Here is a 15,352-nt window from a genome sequence, read left to right as displayed (position 1 = left end):
ATACATACTCCTATCACAGTTACTGATGATGATTATACAGATTACATGGATTGTAGCACACATGCTTCTCACAGGTGGGGCATACATACTCCTATCACAGTGACTGATGATGATTATGCAGATTACATGGATTGTAGCACACATGCTTCTCACAGGTGGGGCATACATACTCCTATCACAGTTACTGATGATGATTATACAGATTACATGGATTGTAGCACACATGCTTCTCACAGGTGGGGCATACATACTCCTATCACAGTGACTGATGATGATTATGCAGATTACATGGATTGTAGCACACATGCTTCTCACAGGTGGGGCATACATACTCCTATCACAGTTACTGATGATGATTATACAGATTACATGGATTGTAGCACACATGCTTCTCACAGGTGGGGCATACATACTCCTATCACAGTGACTGATGATGATTATACAGATTACATGGATTGTAGCACACATGCTTCTCACAGGTGGGGCATACATACTCCTATCACAGTGACTGATGATGATTATGCAGATTACATGGATTGTAGCACACATGCTTCTCACAGGTGGGGCATACATACTCCTATCACAGTTACTGATGATGATTATGCAGATTACATGGATTGTAGCACACATGCTTCTCACAGGTGGGGCATACATACTCCTATCACAGTGACTGATGATGATTATGCAGATTACATGGATTGTAGCACACATGCTTCTCACAGGTGGGGCATACATACTCCTATCACAGTTACTGATGATGATTATGCAGATTACATGGATTGTAGCACACATGCTTCTCACAGGTGGGGCATACATACTCCTATCACAGTTACTGATGATGATTATGCAGATTACATGGATTGTAGCACACATGCTTCTCACAGGTGGGGCATACATACTCCTATCACAGTGACTGATGATGATTATGCAGATTACATGGATTGTAGCACACATGCTTCTCACAGGTGGGGCATACATACTCCTATCACAGTTACTGATGATGATTATGCAGATTACATGGATTGTAGCACACATGCTTCTCACAGGTGGGGCATACATACTCCTATCACAGTGACTGATGATGATTATGCAGATTACATGGATTGTAGCACACATGCTTCTCACAGGTGGGGCATACATACTCCTATCACAGTGACTGATGATGATTATGCAGATTACATGGATTGTAGCACACATGCTTCTCACAGGTGGGGCATACATACTCCTATCACAGTTACTGATGATGATTATGCAGATTACATGGATTGTAGCACACATGCTTCTCACAGGTGGGGCATACATACTCCTATCACAGTGACTGATGATGATTATGCAGATTACATGGATTGTAGCACACATGCTTCTCACAGGTGGGGCATACATACTCCTATCACAGTGACTGATGATGATTATGCAGATTACATGGATTGTAGCACACATGCTTCTCACAGGTGGGGCATACATACTCCTATCACAGTTACTGATGATGATTATACAGATTACATGGATTGTAGCACACATGCTTCTCACAGGTGGGGCATACATACTCCTATCACAGTGACTGATGATGATTATGCAGATTACATGGATTGTAGCACACATGCTTCTCACAGGTGGGGCATACATACTCCTATCACAGTTACTGATGATGATTATGCAGATTACATGGATTGTAGCACACATGCTTCTCACAGGTGGGGCATACATACTCCTATCACAGTTACTGATGATGATTATACAGATTACATGGATTGTAGCACACATGCTTCTCACAGGTGGGGCATACATACTCCTATCACAGTTACTGATGATGATTATACAGATTACATGGATTGTAGCACACATGCTTCTCACAGGTGGGGCATACATACTCCTATCACAGTGACTGATGATGATTATGCAGATTACATGGATTGTAGCACACATGCTTCTCACAGGTGGGGCATACATACTCCTATCACAGTGACTGATGATGATTATGCAGATTACATGGATTGTAGCACACATGCTTCTCACAGGTGGGGCATACATACTCCTATCACAGTGACTGATGATGATTATGCAGATTACATGGATTGTAGCACACATGCTTCTCACAGGTGGGGCATACATACTCCTATCACAGTGACTGATGATGATTATGCAGATTACATGGATTGTAGCACACATGCTTCTCACAGGTGGGGCATACATACTCCTATCACAGTGACTGATGATGATTATACAGATTACATGGATTGTAGCACACATGCTTCTCACAGGTGGGGCATACATACTCCTATCACAGTGACTGATGATGATTATGCAGATTACATGGATTGTAGCACACATGCTTCTCACAGGTGGGGCATACATACTCCTATCACAGTTACTGATGATGATTATACAGATTACATGGATTGTAGCACACATGCTTCTCACAGGTGGGGCATACATACTCCTATCACAGTTACTGATGATGATTATACAGATTACATGGATTGTAGCACACATGCTTCTCACAGGTGGGGCATACATACTCCTATCACAGTTACTGATGATGATTATGCAGATTACATGGATTGTAGCACACATGCTTCTCACAGGTGGGGCATACATACTCCTATCACAGTTACTGATGATGATTATACAGATTACATGGATTGTAGCACACATGCTTCTCACAGGTGGGGCATACATACTCCTATCACAGTTACTGATGATGATTATGCAGATTACATGGATTGTAGCACACATGCTTCTCACAGGTGGGGCATACATACTCCTATCACAGTTACTGATGATGATTATGCAGATTACATGGATTGTAGCACACATGCTTCTCACAGGTGGGGCATACATACTCCTATCACAGTTACTGATGATGATTATGCAGATTACATGGATTGTAGCACACATGCTTCTCACAGGTGGGGCATACATACTCCTATCACAGTGACTGATGATGATTATGCAGATTACATGGATTGTAGCACACATGCTTCTCACAGGTGGGGCATACATACTCCTATCACAGTTACTGATGATGATTATGCAGATTACATGGATTGTAGCACACATGCTTCTCACAGGTGGGGCATACATACTCCTATCACAGTTACTGATGATGATTATACAGATTACATGGATTGTAGCACACATGCTTCTCACAGGTGGGGCATACATACTCCTATCACAGTTACTGATGATGATTATACAGATTACATGGATTGTAGCACACATGCTTCTCACAGGTGGGGCATACATACTCCTATCACAGTTACTGATGATGATTATACAGATTACATGGATTGTAGCACACATGCTTCTCACAGGTGGGGCATACATACTCCTATCACAGTTACTGATGATGATTATACAGATTACATGGATTGTAGCACACATGCTTCTCACAGGTGGGGCATACATACTCCTATCACAGTTACTGATGATGATTATGCAGATTACATGGATTGTAGCACACATGCTTCTCACAGGTGGGGCATACATACTCCTATCACAGTTACTGATGATGATTATGCAGATTACATGGATTGTAGCACACATGCTTCTCACAGGTGGGGCATACATACTCCTATCACAGTGACTGATGATGATTATGCAGATTACATGGATTGTAGCACACATGCTTCTCACAGGTGGGGCATACATACTCCTATCACAGTTACTGATGATGATTATGCAGATTACATGGATTGTAGCACACATGCTTCTCACAGGTGGGGCATACATACTCCTATCACAGTTACTGATGATGATTATGCAGATTACATGGATTGTAGCACACATGCTTCTCACAGGTGGGGCATACATACTCCTATCACAGTTACTGATGATGATTATGCAGATTACATGGATTGTAGCACACATGCTTCTCACAGGTGGGGCATACATACTCCTATCACAGTTACTGATGATGATTATGCAGATTACATGGATTGTAGCACACATGCTTCTCACAGGTGGGGCATACATACTCCTATCACAGTTACTGATGATGATTATACAGATTACATGGATTGTAGCACACATGCTTCTCACAGGTGGGGCATACATACTCCTATCACAGTGACTGATGATGATTATGCAGATTACATGGATTGTAGCACACATGCTTCTCACAGGTGGGGCATACATACTCCTATCACAGTGACTGATGATGATTATACAGATTACATGGATTGTAGCACACATGCTTCTCACAGGTGGGGCATACATACTCCTATCACAGTTACTGATGATGATTATGCAGATTACATGGATTGTAGCACACATGCTTCTCACAGGTGGGGCATACATACTCCTATCACAGTGACTGATGATGATTATGCAGATTACATGGATTGTAGCACACATGCTTCTCACAGGTGGGGCATACATACTCCTATCACAGTTACTGATGATGATTATGCAGATTACATGGATTGTAGCACACATGCTTCTCACAGGTGGGGCATACATACTCCTATCACAGTTACTGATGATGATTATGCAGATTACATGGATTGTAGCACACATGCTTCTCACAGGTGGGGCATACATACTCCTATCACAGTGACTGATGATGATTATGCAGATTACATGGATTGTAGCACACATGCTTCTCACAGGTGGGGCATACATACTCCTATCACAGTTACTGATGATGATTATACAGATTACATGGATTGTAGCACACATGCTTCTCACAGGTGGGGCATACATACTCCTATCACAGTGACTGATGATGATTATGCAGATTACATGGATTGTAGCACACATGCTTCTCACAGGTGGGGCATACATACTCCTATCACAGTTACTGATGATGATTATGCAGATTACATGGATTGTAGCACACATGCTTCTCACAGGTGGGGCATACATACTCCTATCACAGTTACTGATGATGATTATACAGATTACATGGATTGTAGCACACATGCTTCTCACAGGTGGGGCATACATACTCCTATCACAGTTACTGATGATGATTAGCAGATTACATGGATTGTAGCACACATGCTTCTCACAGGTGGGGCATACATACTCCTATCACAGTGACTGATGATGATTATACAGATTACATGGATTGTAGCACACATGCTTCTCACAGGTGGGGCATACATACTCCTATCACAGTGACTGATGATGATTATGCAGATTACATGGATTGTAGCACACATGCTTCTCACAGGTGGGGCATACATACTCCTATCACAGTTACTGATGATGATTATACAGATTACATGGATTGTAGCACACATGCTTCTCACAGGTGGGGCATACATACTCCTATCACAGTGACTGATGATGATTATGCAGATTACATGGATTGTAGCACACATGCTTCTCACAGGTGGGGCATACATACTCCTATCACAGTGACTGATGATGATTATGCAGATTACATGGATTGTAGCACACATGCTTCTCACAGGTGGGGCATACATACTCCTATCACAGTGACTGATGATGATTATGCAGATTACATGGATTGTAGCACACATGCTTCTCACAGGTGGGGCATACATACTCCTATCACAGTGACTGATGATGATTATGCAGATTACATGGATTGTAGCACACATGCTTCTCACAGGTGGGGCATACATACTCCTATCACAGTGACTGATGATGATTATAGCAGATTACATGGATTGTAGCACACATGCTTCTCACAGGTGGGGCATACATACTCCTATCACAGTTACTGATGATGATTATGCAGATTACATGGATTGTAGCACACATGCTTCTCACAGGTGGGGCATACATACTCCTATCACAGTGACTGATGATGATTATGCAGATTACATGGATTGTAGCACACATGCTTCTCACAGGTGGGGCATACATACTCCTATCACAGTGACTGATGATGATTATGCAGATTACATGGATTGTAGCACACATGCTTCTCACAGGTGGGGCATACATACTCCTATCACAGTTGACTGATGATGATTATACAGATTACATGGATTGTAGCACACATGCTTCTCACAGGTGGGGCATACATACTCCTATCACAGTTACTGATGATGATTATACAGATTACATGGATTGTAGCACACATGCTTCTCACAGGTGGGGCATACATACTCCTATCACAGTTACTGATGATGATTATACAGATTACATGGATTGTAGCACACATGCTTCTCACAGGTGGGGCATACATACTCCTATCACAGTTACTGATGATGATTATGCAGATTACATGGATTGTAGCACACATGCTTCTCACAGGTGGGGCATACATACTCCTATCACAGTGACTGATGATGATTATTCAGATTACATGGATTGTAGCACACATGCTTCTCACAGGTGGGGCATACATACTCCTATCACAGTGACTGATGATGATTATGCAGATTACATGGATTGTAGCACACATGCTTCTCACAGGTGGGGCATACATACTCCTATCACAGTGACTGATGATGATTATACAGATTACATGGATTGTAGCACACATGCTTCTCACAGGTGGGGCATACATACTCCTATCACAGTGACTGATGATGATTATGCAGATTACATGGATTGTAGCACACATGCTTCTCACAGGTGGGGCATACATACTCCTATCACAGTGACTGATGATGATTATGCAGATTACATGGATTGTAGCACACATGCTTCTCACAGGTGGGGCATACATACTCCTATCACAGTGACTGATGATGATTATACAGATTACATGGATTGTAGCACACATGCTTCTCACAGGTGGGGCATACATACTCCTATCACAGTGACTGATGATGATTATGCAGATTACATGGATTGTAGCACACATGCTTCTCACAGGTGGGGCATACATACTCCTATCACAGTTACTGATGATGATTATACAGATTACATGGATTGTAGCACACATGCTTCTCACAGGTGGGGCATACATACTCCTATCACAGTTACTGATGATGATTATGCAGATTACATGGATTGTAGCACACATGCTTCTCACAGGTGGGGCATACATACTCCTATCACAGTTACTGATGATGATTATGCAGATTACATGGATTGTAGCACACATGCTTCTCACAGGTGGGGCATACATACTCCTATCACAGTTACTGATGATGATTATACAGATTACATGGATTGTAGCACACATGCTTCTCACAGGTGGGGCATACATACTCCTATCACAGTTACTGATGATGATTATACAGATTACATGGATTGTAGCACACATGCTTCTCACAGGTGGGGCATACATACTCCTATCACAGTTACTGATGATGATTATACCGATTACATGGATTGTAGCACACATGCTTCTCACAGGTGGGGCATACATACTCCTATCACAGTTACTGATGATGATTATGCAGATTACATGGATTGTAGCACACATGCTTCTCACAGGTGGGGCATACATACTCCTATCACAGTGACTGATGATGATGAGATAGATTACATGGATTGTAGCACACATGCTTCTCACAGGTGGGGCATACATACTCCTATCACAGTGACTGATGATGATTATGCAGATTACATGGATTGTAGCACACATGCTTCTCACAGGTGGGGCATACATACTCCTATCACAGTGACTGATGATGATTATGCAGATTACATGGATTGTAGCACACATGCTTCTCACAGGTGGGGCATACATACTCCTATCACAGTGACTGATGATGATTATACAGATTACATGGATTGTAGCACACATGCTTCTCACAGGTGGGGCATACATACTCCTATCACAGTGACTGATGATGATTATGCAGATTACATGGATTGTAGCACACATGCTTCTCACAGGTGGGGCATACATACTCCTATCACAGTTACTGATGATGATTATGCAGATTACATGGATTGTAGCACACATGCTTCTCACAGGTGGGGCATACATACTCCTATCACAGTTACTGATGATGATTATGCAGATTACATGGATTGTAGCACACATGCTTCTCACAGGTGGGGCATACATACTCCTATCACAGTGACTGATGATGATTATGCAGATTACATGGATTGTAGCACACATGCTTCTCACAGGTGGGGCATACATACTCCTATCACAGTGACTGATGATGATTATGCAGATTACATGGATTGTAGCACACATGCTTCTCACAGGTGGGGCATACATACTCCTATCACAGTTACTGATGATGATTATACAGATTACATGGATTGTAGCACACATGCTTCTCACAGGTGGGGCATACATACTCCTATCACAGTTACTGATGATGATTATACAGATTACATGGATTGTAGCACACATGCTTCTCACAGGTGGGGCATACATACTCCTATCACAGTGACTGATGATGATTATGCAGATTACATGGATTGTAGCACACATGCTTCTCACAGGTGGGGCATACATACTCCTATCACAGTGACTGATGATGATTATGCAGATTACATGGATTGTAGCACACATGCTTCTCACAGGTGGGGCATACATACTCCTATCACAGTGACTGATGATGATTATGCAGATTACATGGATTGTAGCACACATGCTTCTCACAGGTGGGGCATACATACTCCTATCACAGTGACTGATGATGATTATGCAGATTACATGGATTGTAGCACACATGCTTCTCACAGGTGGGGCATACATACTCCTATCACAGTTACTGATGATGATTATGCAGATTACATGGATTGTAGCACACATGCTTCTCACAGGTGGAGCATACATACTCCTATCACAGTGACTGATGATGATTATGCAGATTACATGGATTGTAGCACACATGCTTCTCACAGGTGGGGCATACATACTCCTATCACAGTGACTGATGATGATTATGCAGATTACATGGATTGTAGCACACATGCTTCTCACAGGTGGGGAATACATACTCCTATCACAGTGACTGATGATGATTATGCAGATTACATGGATTGTAGCACACATGCTTCTCACAGGTGGGGCATACATACTCCTATCACAGTTACTGATGATGATTATACAGATTACATGGATTGTAGCACACATGCTTCTCACAGGTGGGGCATACATACTCCTATCACAGTTACTGATGATGATTATGCAGATTACATGGATTGTAGCACACATGCTTCTCACAGGTGGGGCATACATACTCCCATCACAGTGACTGATGATGATTATGCAGATTACATGGATTGTAGCACACATGCTTCTCACAGGTGGGGCATACATACTCCTATCACAGTGACTGATGATGATTATGCAGATTACATGGATTGTAGCACACATGCTTCTCACAGGTGGGGCATACATACTCCTATCACAGTGACTGATGATGATTATGCAGATTACATGGATTGTAGCACACATGCTTCTCACAGGTGGGGCATACATACTCCTATCACAGTTACTCATGATGATGAGATAGATTACATGGATTGCAGCACAGGTCATGGAACAGGAAATCAGTAAACCTGCAGGGAGCACCAGCGCGGAGGAACAGCGCGGAGGAGCAGCGCGGAGAAGCAGCGCGGTGGAGCAGCGCGGAGATGCAGCGCGGAGGAGCAGCGTGGAGGAGCAGTGCAGAGAAACAGCACGGAGGAGCAGTGCAGAGAAGCAGCGCAGAGAAGCAGTGCGGAGGAGCAGCGCGGAGCAGCAGCGTGGAGGAGCAGCACGGAGAAGCAGTGCAGAGAAGCAGGGAGGAGGAGCAGCGTAGAGAAGCAGGGAGGAGGAGCAGTGCAGAGAAGCAGTGCAGAGAAGCAGGGAGGAGGAGCAGCGTGGAGAAGCAGTGTGGTGGAGCATCGCGGAGATGCAGCGCGGAGGAGCAGTGCAGAGAAGCAGCGCGGAGGAGCAGTGCAGAGAAGCGGGGAGGAGGAGCAGCGCGGAGGAGCAGCGAGGAGGAGCAGCGTGGAGGAGCAGCATGGTGGAGCAGCGCAGAGAAGCAGAGCAGAGGAGCAGCGGGGGTGTAGATAAGTTTTTTATCTTATTTTTTCACTTCCATGTAAAATTGCTCCACATGCCCCTCACTGTCACATTCTTGGCAGCTACGGGTGAGTGTCCTAGGAGGATGTAAACTATAACTGCACCGGTATTCTCAGATTACAATACATGTGTGGGAGATGGGGTCAGTACTGGGTTAGTGGGGAGCACCCAGGGAGCGTCCATGTCTGCAGCTTAGGAGCACAGCATACTCGCCGTGTGCCAGGTGCTGGCCTCCTAAGCCACGCCACTGCCGCCAGGGTCACATTAGTTAGATCATTTTTAGTCGTGAAAAAGCCCTTTAATATATCTCTTAGACCGGGTTAAGCTGGTGTACTTACTCTGATATCCACGTGAGAATGGCCGCATTATACGCTCCAGATGGATATCATAATATCAACGGGAAAACGTTCACACAGGATTACAGTTATTGTTATTTTACACAAGTCTACAAAGACCTAGAATCAGCAAAACGCATAGAAAGCAAAGTCATTTATTTTTACTTATTTAAATCCAAATATAAAAAATCATCAATTATAAAACAAATAGTATTTTATTTTTATTTGGCAAATTTGTAATTTATTCAGCAATTATGGATTTGTTTATTAAAATACTTTTCCTTAATGTTTCTGAGCTTCTCACTATTCACAGATAAAGGGATGCAGCATAAATGTGGGTGTGGTCATAGATAATGCAATGAATAGGGGCGGGTCCTACTAAATCAGGGGTGGAGCCTCCTACTGCTGACAACCAGCCTGCAGACATGTGTGAGAGGTTGTCAACTCCGCCACCTGGTGATGATAATAACATGTGATGAGACATGAGACTCCACCCCTTAAATACAACCCCACCCTCTGGTGATGACATAACTGATATAATAATATGTGATCAGACATGAGGCCACACCTCTTATAGACAGCTCCACCCCCTGGAGATTACATCACTGACATAATGACATGTGGTCAGAAATAAGGCCACACCCCTTATAAACAGAACCAGATCCTCATCTATTACTGACAACCACACTGTATACCATGTCTGAAAGGTTGTCAGCCCCACGCCCTGTTCATAGTGTGTCTTCTTAAGTCTTCAGTGTCTTAAGTTCCCTCTTTGCTGCTCTCCTTGACATCAGGCAGCCTCCAAAAGCCTGTGCATGCAAATGCATTGGCACCTGCCTGCTGCCGTTCCCTTTGCCCTTTGAAGTTCTTGATTATCTGATAAATGGTTCATTTAGGGGCAATGTCCTTCCCGGTAAATCCCTTTTGATGGAAATTAATAAGTGCAAGTGTCTCCTTGGAGATTATTATGGTTAACAAATAAAGACAATGAATTCAAGCCTCAGCCTATGATAAAGCCACCAGTGGGCTCTCACAAGTCATACCATGGTATATCAGCTGCCTTGTCCTTGATAACACTTCTTCCTGAGTTAATGAGAAGATCACAGTAATGATGTACGCCGGCCATTGTGTGTCTGAGCTGTTTCAGTGGAAATGGAGTTTTAGTAATTAAGTTAATTTTCATGGCAGAGAATGACTTTTTAGCTGGTGCGGCCCTCTTTGTGTTTCACGGAATGACTTTGCACCTTTTGCAGATCATCTGATCCATCCTCAGAATCTAGAATTAATGGAATCTGTCACTTTAAAAACTGAAGCAACAGATTTTGTGAAAAAAAACCCCGTATGTCTCAATACTTTTGCCCACGACTATACGTCTTCTGCTTCACCTGGAGCATCTTCAGGGCCGAGTCTCTTATTTGCTTGGTCTTCACACCATAGATGATCGGGTTCAGGAACGCCGGGAACACAATGTAGATATTTGCTAGAAAGATGTGGACATTTTGTGGAACGGTCTTCTGTCCAAACCTATAAGTCACAAAGGTGAATATTCCAGGCACATAGGCAGCGATGATGACACAAATGTGAGAGCCACACGTTCCCACGGCCTTGTGACGGGCGTTCCTGGACGGCAGCTGGAATATGGCCTGCAATATCATCATATAAGAAAGTCCAATAAATATCAGGTCAAAGCCGGTGATGGAAAGAGACAAGACGAGGCCATAAATACTGTCCACTCTTGTATCTCCACATGCCACGTTCACCACAGCCATATGATCACAGTACGAGTGCAACACGACGTCACCGCCACAATAGTGCAACCGGCCAACCAAAACTGGAATGGGGAAAATAGTGAAGAAGGCTCTGACCAGGATGGAAGCCGCAATTCTCTCCAAAACTATGAAGGTTAGGATGGACGTGTACCTGAGAGGGGAACAGATGGCGATGTAACGGTCATAAGCCATGGCGGTTAAGATCCCCGACTCCACCACCGACAGAAAATGGACAAAAAACATCTGAACAAGACAAGAGAAAGCATCAATACGGCTATCACTCGTCCAGAAAATTCCCAGCATCTTTGGCACGGTGGAGCTGGAGAAGGCTAGGTCATTGACTGCCAACATGGCCAGAAAGAAGTACATGGGTCCATGGAGGCTCTTCTCAGTCCAGATTATGTAGGTTATAGAGGCATTTCCAAGAATGGCCAAGATATAGAGGACACAGAAGAAAATGGAAACCAAAATACCCAGATCTTCCAGCCCAGAGATCCCGATGAGGAAGAAGGCGGCTGGCATGTGGGTGCTGGTGTTGGAGATGAGGAGCATTGGTCGTAATAAATCACCACCAGTAGAGATGAACCTTCTGTGCGATCAGTCTCTTTATCTGAGGAAAAAGAGACAAGAAATATAAGAATATCCGAAAATCCGAAAAGGTGGCACCCACCGAAATTAAAACGTCCTTTATTGAATGCACAACATTAAAACCGTGGGGGGAAAAGTGCAGGAGATGTCCAGATGATGGCAGCCGTTTCACGAACGATCACTCTTACACAGGTCCTGGATCCAGGACTTGTGCAAGCATAATCATTCATGAAACTGTCGCGGGCGGAGGAGGGGACGCCGCGCTCTCCCTCTGCTCGGGTCCGTCTGCCGCTGCGGCTGCTGCGGCCTGCTGCTGCTGCTTGGTGGCTCGAGCGATGGGCCGGATCCCGGGGACTCGAGCGGCGCTCCTCGCCCGTGAGTGAAAGGGGATTGGTTTTTGGGATAGTTTATTGTCCGTGACGCCACCCACGGTTGTGGTGATTTGTTGACACCACCGCTGCTCTGTATGGGGATCCCGGGAGTGATGGTATGGAGCAGCTAGATGTTAGTCCTCCCCTCCGTGGGTAGGGGGTTGGTTGTCCCGGGGCCCAGTGATGAGGTGGGTGATGCAGGGCTTGGTGGGGTGCAGGGACGCGGGGGCAGCGCTGTGCCTTACGGCACTGTGGTACTCACTCAGCCTGAGACGATGACACAGTTCTCGGTAAAACACACGGCTGGAAAGACGGTTCCCACGGACGGCTGCAGTTGCTTTTCCCCAGTAGTTGATGGTGACGGTCCCTTTTCCTGCACCTAAGATGATGATGGTTTCGATGGGTTCCCACCGGTAACCCGCTCCCTGGCTTGGATATGGGCCGGAGGAGCCCTACTTTGCCCGCAGGCGCTGGCCCTGAGAAACTGGTGCCCTGGCGGTGGCGGTGTCTCTCTGTAACGGTTGGACTGTTGCCTTCAATCGGGACTTGGTTGTTGGGAGACCCAGAGGTCCCCTTCACTAACGGATTTGGCAAATTCACGGCGACTCCTAGCCTTGCCGGGATCTGAAAGGCCCCTGCCAATGGGGCTGACTGTTCTTCGTATACCGCTCCGGTACCGCCGGGCCACCACCCGTCCACGGTCCTTTCGGCAACCTCCAAACAGCCACCCCTGCAGACAGTCACCGCCGTCTGCTAACCTTGCGGTCTCTCAGTCCGGGGCACACACCCGGACCTGCTTCAGGCTGTCTTAACTGTCACTTTCCCTTACTTCAGCTCCTCTCCTTTGCTCCTCCACCACTTCACCTCCTTCTACTTTCACTTCCCTAACTTCACTGCCTGGTTTTCCCGCCTCCAGGGCTGCGAACTCCTCGGTGGGCGGAGCCAACCGCCTGGCCCACCCCCCCTGGTGTGGACATCAGCCCCTGGAGGAAGGCAACAAGGATTTTTGGTTAGCCTTGGTGTTCCTAACTGGGGTGTAGGGTGTGGTGGTGTTATGACCTGTGACCCCTGGCTTGTCCAGGGCGTCACATTCCCCCTTAGCAAAATGCAGACTGTCCGCGGGCTGCCCGTCCAACACCGGTTTTATTTTCTGAAAATATATAAAAGAAAAGGTAACATAATACAACTTATGACATCATCCCACATCGGGAGGTTTGGTACTTTAACGTTGCAAACGGTAACATTAAAACGGTTGCGGCTGCCGCTCTCTCCCACCCAAGTAACCTGGCCCTGATGCTGCCCCTAAAACCCAGGCAGCACCCCTTGACCCCAGTCCAGCACAAGTTACCCGAGCGGGATCTGTCCTTCCCCTCCAGAGGGTAGCCACCGGTTCCTGTGGTGGCTGGGCCCCAGTCTGCTCCACTGCGGGCCCTCCCTCCAACCTGCCTCTCCGGAGGCGGTTACGGTAGCTGCAACAACAGATTTTATTTACATGCCACTTAACGTTTGTGGTTGCCCTGCAAGTTCTCGGGCCTGTTCATAGAAGTTTCTATGTGGCTAACTGGTCCCCACGGGGACAACGGTGCCGGCAACGGCCGGTTTTCAATCACGGTTAAATCAGATAAATCCTCGGTTCCATTTGCTTATCATTTCAAAAACTTTCAACACTTTTAAACACATGTTCACTGGTGGTCCCAACGGGGACAACTTTTAGGCGGAGGACCGCCGGCTTAGCAGTCCATCCTCAATCGCGGGGCTCTAGTGCCACCTTCACATGGTGCACCGCTGTGGACCCCGATGGCAGCTCGCTGCGGGTGATCTTTCTCCACATTCATGCGAGCATGCACATCCGCTCTACACCCCTCTCGGGCATCGATCTCCCCGCGCAGCTGCTGCTGCCGCCGCCCCCAGTCTGGAGCACTTTCTGCTTGCTCCTGCTCGGCCTGTGCGGGGAACGGACCCAGCCAGAGTCCCTCCGTGTCGGCTACGACCGGCACCTTCAGAAATGAAGGACCCCACTGTGACGTGGCCTGCTCTGCCTCTTGGCAGCAACATTCCCCCCGTGCCTCAGCCGAGGCCCGCTGCCTGGGAGCGGTCAACGTGACTTGCGGTGTTGGCGTTTGATCGAGGATCGCCTCCGCTGCGGCCGAGCGGACTGCCGGGGCCGTCATCATCTCCGTCGCGGATGGGATGGAAGCCGGGATGGGTGCCAGGGCGGTGGTAAAGGTAAGGCCCGGGGGCCACAGGTCTGGGCCCTCTCCCACAGATGCTGCGGGCTCCGCTACCGGTGGCAGGGGTAACGGGTCGGTCGGGGCGTTGGCCGCAGGCATGGGCAAGTGAGGGAGGTAGCGTGGTGGACGGCAGCAGACCGGGCCCCTC

The 15,352-nt window shown here is 46.2% G+C and overlaps 1 protein-coding gene across 1 annotated transcript; it reads right to left on the bottom strand.

Moving 5' to 3' along the window:
* Positions 1 to 11,591: 11,591 nt before the first annotated feature.
* LOC142290117 (olfactory receptor 52K1-like) lies at positions 11,592 to 12,566 on the bottom strand. Its single transcript, XM_075334050.1, has one exon. The coding sequence runs from the start codon at positions 12,564 to 12,566 to the stop codon at positions 11,592 to 11,594; it is 975 nt and encodes a 324-aa protein (XP_075190165.1).
* Between the last annotated feature and the right edge of the window lie 2,786 nt (positions 12,567 to 15,352).

Source organism: Anomaloglossus baeobatrachus, chromosome 2 (assembly GCF_048569485.1).
Source record: "Anomaloglossus baeobatrachus isolate aAnoBae1 chromosome 2, aAnoBae1.hap1, whole genome shotgun sequence".
NCBI classification, from domain to species: Eukaryota; Metazoa; Chordata; class Amphibia; order Anura; family Aromobatidae; genus Anomaloglossus; species Anomaloglossus baeobatrachus.
The sequence above is the reverse complement of the archived record's forward strand: the minus strand, read 5'-3'. Positions and strand labels throughout refer to the sequence as shown.

What these genes read in the sequence shown, in the direction of transcription:
- LOC142290117 (XM_075334050.1), bottom strand. Translation starts at nt 12,566, where the DNA reads ATGCTCCTCATCTCCAACACCAGCACCCACATGCCAGCCGCCTTCTTC.